Below are 5,510 nucleotides of genomic sequence, written 5' to 3'. Positions count from 1 at the left end.
AAATACAGAACTTCTAGATCTCACACTTACCTATCATCCTACCAAAGGGTTTTGTAAAATACTAAATCTAACTATATATTTTGTCTAGCACACGAAAACAGCTATGTTATGTTTTTCTGAAAAAATCAGGAACAATTTTTTCCGCATGAAAGGTTTGACCCTATTAATCTTATCCAATTTAAAAAAAATTTAGTAGTTTAGAAACTAGATTCAAAGTACTGCAATTTTTATTCTTTTCTCAGCCCCTAGTTTTGAGTGCATGACCTTCAAATATCTCTTTGAAGTTTAGGTTTACTTGTTTTTCAGAAAAAAGTGGCCACTTATACTCCCCTTTTTGTTCACCATCTTGGTGCACTTACCCAACTACTACTAGGGATACCACTCTAGTAAAGGTTAAATATAATGTAAAAAATGTAAATCATTTGTAATTTTGTCACATAAGTGCTACTTTTGCATATATATATCTGGCACAATAGTGTAAGTCTCTTGTATGCAACCATCTAGCATTATAAATATCCACACTATGTAATGGGTGTGGCCCCTTGGTATATTTTTCAAATAATATCTTTTAGAGCCATATATATATTCATGAACATGTTCGAAAAAAGGTTTTTAAAGTGTTCAAATAAATAGTTGTTGTTAAAAGTTCTTTTGATATGGCCCTATCTTCTAATGAGTCTCTCCTTTGACATCATTTAGAGCTTTCAAATATTTAGTTTTTGTCTAGATCTAAATCTAAGGCATCTAAAAAGGTGAATAGATATGATAATCGACGTCCTCATATTTTTTGGTTTCTTCAAAATTCATATTGAAAAATCTTCTTGTGGTAACCTGAGTGTTATTGGTATTGGATATATTGGTCATGATAGTGATGAAACCATCCTTTTTATTTTCTCTCATTCTATGGGCATTAGTTCTAACAATTTGATCAAAGTCCAAGCTATTCCGATGAATTTTGAGAAAGCATGTGAGTTGGATTGAAATCTTTGATCTTGGTTTCTCTTCTAAACAAATAGGATTCATGGGGGCCCTCTTGGAGGATTGATTCTTTAGTGGAATAGATACTCCATCTCTCTTTGAATTTTGAGGTTATTTGCTTTCCTCATATTCCTAAAGAATGGAATGTTGCAGTGGATTAACTTACTAAGTGAGTTTCTAAATAAAATCATTTTTGGCAATGTCTCATTGTTAGCTTCACTACCTTTGGATAAATCTTCTCACCTTTTCCAACCGATTAATAATGATTAAAATACAAAAGATTCCATTCCTTCAATGATTATGATTATTTATGTTGGTCAAATTCTATTGATTACAAGATAATTAAAATATTTCTTAAATTTTTCTTCCTACTTTAATCATGACTTTTTCTATTTATGAATCTAATAATTATAAAATATAATATGTTCTATTATTTAAAAAAATTACTTTTCACCTTTCACGAACAAAATATGCTTTAATAAAATATTGAAGATATTTTTAATCATTTATGTCTTCATGAAAATGTTTGAAGAAAGGTTTTGAGAGTGTTTGAATAAATAGTTGTTGTTAAATTTTCTTTTGAGAGAGTTCTATCTTCTTACGAGTCTCTTCTTTCACTCAAAGATATTCAATTTCCATAGTTCATGATGAATATTATGATATGCTTCTGGATTCAATTGCATGTATTTTATTTGCATCAACGGTTTAGATCACACTCCATGATCCATTTTCTCTTAACAACTCTCTCATCCTGATAATGGATTATGGAGTGTGATCCGAAATGTTGATGTAAACAAAATACATGCAGTTGAATCCAAAAGCATATCATAATATTTTTCTTTCACATCATTTGGAGCTTTCAAATCTTTAATTTTTATCTAGATTTGGATCTAAGACATCTCCAGAGGTGAGTAGATATGGATGTGGTGTCTCCACCTTTTTGTTTTATTTCGAAATTCATATTGAAAACTCTTCTTAGTGCTGTTGGTATATAAGGTATTGGTCATGATAGTGATGGCATAGTTCTTTTTGTTTGATCTAATTACTATGAGTATTAGTTCTAATAATTTGATTGAAGTACATGCTATTTCGGTGGCTCTTGAGAAAGTATGCAAGTTGGATTGAAAAAAGGTTACTTGTGAATCAAATTTGTTGATCTTGATTTCTCTTCTAAACAAATAAGATTCTCAAGAGTCCTCTTAGAAGATGGTTCCTTTAATGAAATATATACTCCATCTCTATTTGATGTTTTTTTTGCTATTTCCTTTGCTCACATTCTTAAAGAATTGAATGTTGTAGTGGATTGCCTTCCTAAATGGTCTTATGATTTTCTTTTTCTACAGGTCTCATAATTACATTCCTTGCCAATAAACCTTCTCACCTTTTCCAACCAAGTCATAATGATCAAATTAAAAGAATAAATAAAATAAAAGATTCCATTCTTTTAATGATTATGATTATATGTGTCGGTCAAATTCTATTGAAAAAATGACAACGAAAAAATGACAACGAAAAACTTTCTTAAAATTTCCCATACTTTAATCATGTCTCTCTGTATTTACAAATCATAAATTTATAAAATATAATCTGTCTTGTTATTTTAAAAAGCTACTTTCCACCTTTTTCAAACAAAATATGCTTTACTACAATATTGAAGATATCTATACAAATTTCCTTTCATTAAAAGAGTGTTTATCTTTCCTCACACTACCTTTAAAGATGCCGTTTCCAATGGAAATAATAAAAAACAAAACCTACCTTTTAAGGCAGTAAAAGGGCAATAATGAACGTTTGCAAGCGAAGCACACGACGGATATGATATCGATTTTATATTTTACTAAACTAATCCGTGCAAGGAAATTGAAAAGACATGAAATCAAACCAGACCTTTTCTTTTGTTCATAACTAAACTTAACAGCACTGTAATAACGCAGGCAAAAGATTACAAAATGCATTCGAAGTTGCAGCACCATAGAAAACCTGGAATACAGTTATTTTTTTATAATGCGCTACAGTTAATTCATTCTGGTAGAAGAGCAAATCTGCTTAAAAAACTAGAATTAAGCGGGCAGGGGCACCCAGATGAGATCGTTCTCGAAAATCCAATGGCAGACCTCGATCTTCCCTGGCTGATGTCCCAGTGCCACGAATGCTGCATGCCCTGCACTCCATTGACTGGTGTCCAAATGGCAGATGGCAACTCCCTCGTTTATCTTCTTCTCCTCCTCCATTGACAACAATGCAGCTTTGTAAACTTTAACCTTGGGCACTGAATGGCAGTAATAAACCAGAAACGGAAACAGACTCTGGTGACACGACACTGATCTCGTGATCTTACCTCCGTCTTTGCCCGTGACGGCGCCGACAGAAACTTTGTGTCCAGATCCCGCTGTGCTTTCTGTTGTGAGCACTTCCACCTTTGAGCCCAGCACCGATACTGCAAATTCCGCCATGCCTTCCACCGATCTCACACATTTCTTGATTTCGCCCTTAACCGCCGCCCTTTCGCATTCTCGCAGCGTTCTCGCCATGATCGCCGCCATTGACGAGTTCTCTGGAATGTTTAACATTTTCATCAGCTCCGGCATCGTCTGGGTAGAAAAGGGCAGATTTTTTGCCAAAGAACCGGGAAGAAACGATCTTTTGGGCATGTAATCCTTGATATCGGGCATGGGGAGAGTTTTGCCCTGTACCAACAGATTCTCCCTGAAGAACTTCCCAGCCTCCACGCTCGCCCTTTTAACCGTCCTGTTGTAATCTGAAAAGGTCACGCCGGACTTGGCATAGTCTTTGAAAGTGAAATTGAGGCTGTAGGATTTGAACTCCACACTGGGACTGTTTGAGCCCTTGGCGTACTGAGTGAATTCACTGGAGGAGTCAAACCAGGTTTTGTTGCCGTAAGTACTGAAACTGATCCCCGCACCATTGGCATTCTTCCCGTACGAGTTGAACACAGCCTGCTGTGTGTTTGCAAGATGACCGTAGTTGGTGAAGCTCTCGTCGCCGCCATTTAATTTTGCTGCATAACTCTGAAACTTGTTGGTCACACGGTTGCCGTCGTCTCCATAATTGGTGAAGCCTCCGCTGGCGGCGTTGCCCCCCTGGTCGTAGCCCTTGAAGTTGTTGGTGATCACATTGGATTTCGACGCATAGTTGCTAAAATCCGTCAGAATGGCGTTGGCGTCCTTCCCATAGGTGGTAAATCCGTTCTGAATCACGTTTGACTGCTCGGCATAGCTGTTGAAATTCTGTATCAATCCATTGCTCCCACTGCCGTAGTTTTTGAAATGATGGTCGGGAATGTTGGTCTGCAAGCCGTAATTTGAGAAATCGCCGGTACCGCCGCCAGATCCGCTTGCGTAAGTGGTAAAGCTCTCGTTTTCCAGATTGGTATTGGGGGCGTAGTTTTTGAAGATCTGAGACCCGCTGTTGGAGTCACGCCCGTAGCTTCCGAAGGCGTCTGCAACAACGTTGCCATCGTCAGAGTAATTTTTGAAAGAATTGTCGTTGGCCTTGTACTGCTGAAACTTCTTCTGATTGTAGCTCTCGAAATTCGAGGGCCCTGCTACAGCTCTTGCATTTTGTACCTCTGTGGAAATACAGAGTACCTCCGCTGCTGTGCAAAAGGATTCGATATGGTCGGAAAGGGTGTGATTTTTCAAATAGAGAGAAAATAGAGCAACGGAAGTAGCATTCAGGGGCGAGGCCTTTTGCAGCAAGAATGGCGGAAGCCGAGCACCGGGCAATGTGCGCCGCCAAAAGCGCAACAGAGAAGCTTTTGCTGCAAATGGCTGACCTCCTCCGCCCTCACACTTTGAGAACTGCATAACCCATCAAATCTACCATTACAAACATTATTCAAGCCGATAAAAGAGCAATCTTGAATGGGAAAATCAAACTTACAATGAGCGCGGATATGACAAGAACCAGCAGGATTTCGCAGCGTGCCATCTTCTATCAAGCCCAAATTGTTCCCAAGTTTATCTGTTCTCAGAGTCCTTGTGGATTACAGAGAGTCACAGAAACTCTATCATGGAGACAGGGTGAAATTGGGCAAGTGTTGTGGATATATATTACATCAGTGGTTGCGTGTCTCCCACCCTGAATTACGGGCAAGAAAAGTGAATCGCTAGTTCTGATGGAGTCTAATCATCTGTATTCAGCTTTTCTGCGCACACATTGTTTATGTTTGTGCAGGGTTATGATTGTTTGCGCCCAGATTTTTCTTTAGTTGGAGAAATAGTTTTCCACTAGAAATTCTGACATGGGTCTGGAATCCTTGCGGACCACAATGTGGGCTCCCTTTTTCAGCTTACAGCTAGCAGATTTCAGCGTCAGCAGGCGCACTAGGAATCCGAGGGATCACAAGCCTTAACTTCGGATTCACACTTGCTGTATTCAATCAAGAGAATAACTTTTTGCAGATCAAATGGATTGAGTAGTCTGGATATTGTAAACTACACGGATACTCTTTCCAAGAGAAGGAAAACAATTGATCCAGTGTTTCATTTAATTTTATACGATGCCATTAA

At 37.8% G+C, this 5,510-nt stretch overlaps 1 protein-coding gene across 1 annotated transcript; it reads right to left on the bottom strand.

The window, feature by feature from the left end:
• Window positions 1-2,849: 2,849 nt before the first annotated feature.
• LOC131079546 (polygalacturonase 1 beta-like protein 3) lies at window positions 2,850-5,223 on the bottom strand. The gene is made up of 2 exons (XM_058017525.2): window positions 4,882-5,223; window positions 2,850-4,799 (listed from the first exon to the last, which is right to left on the bottom strand). Exons 1-2 carry the CDS (start codon window positions 4,927-4,929, stop codon window positions 3,039-3,041), a joined length of 1,809 nt encoding a protein of 602 aa, XP_057873508.2. The 5' UTR covers window positions 4,930-5,223; the 3' UTR covers window positions 2,850-3,038.
• Window positions 5,224-5,510: the final 287 nt, after the last annotated feature.

The sequence above is a fragment of the Cryptomeria japonica genome, chromosome 8 (assembly GCF_030272615.1).
Source record: "Cryptomeria japonica chromosome 8, Sugi_1.0, whole genome shotgun sequence".
NCBI classification, from domain to species: domain Eukaryota; kingdom Viridiplantae; phylum Streptophyta; class Pinopsida; order Cupressales; family Cupressaceae; genus Cryptomeria; species Cryptomeria japonica.
Note: the sequence above shows the minus strand (reverse complement) of the source record. Positions and strands in the feature narration are given on the sequence as shown.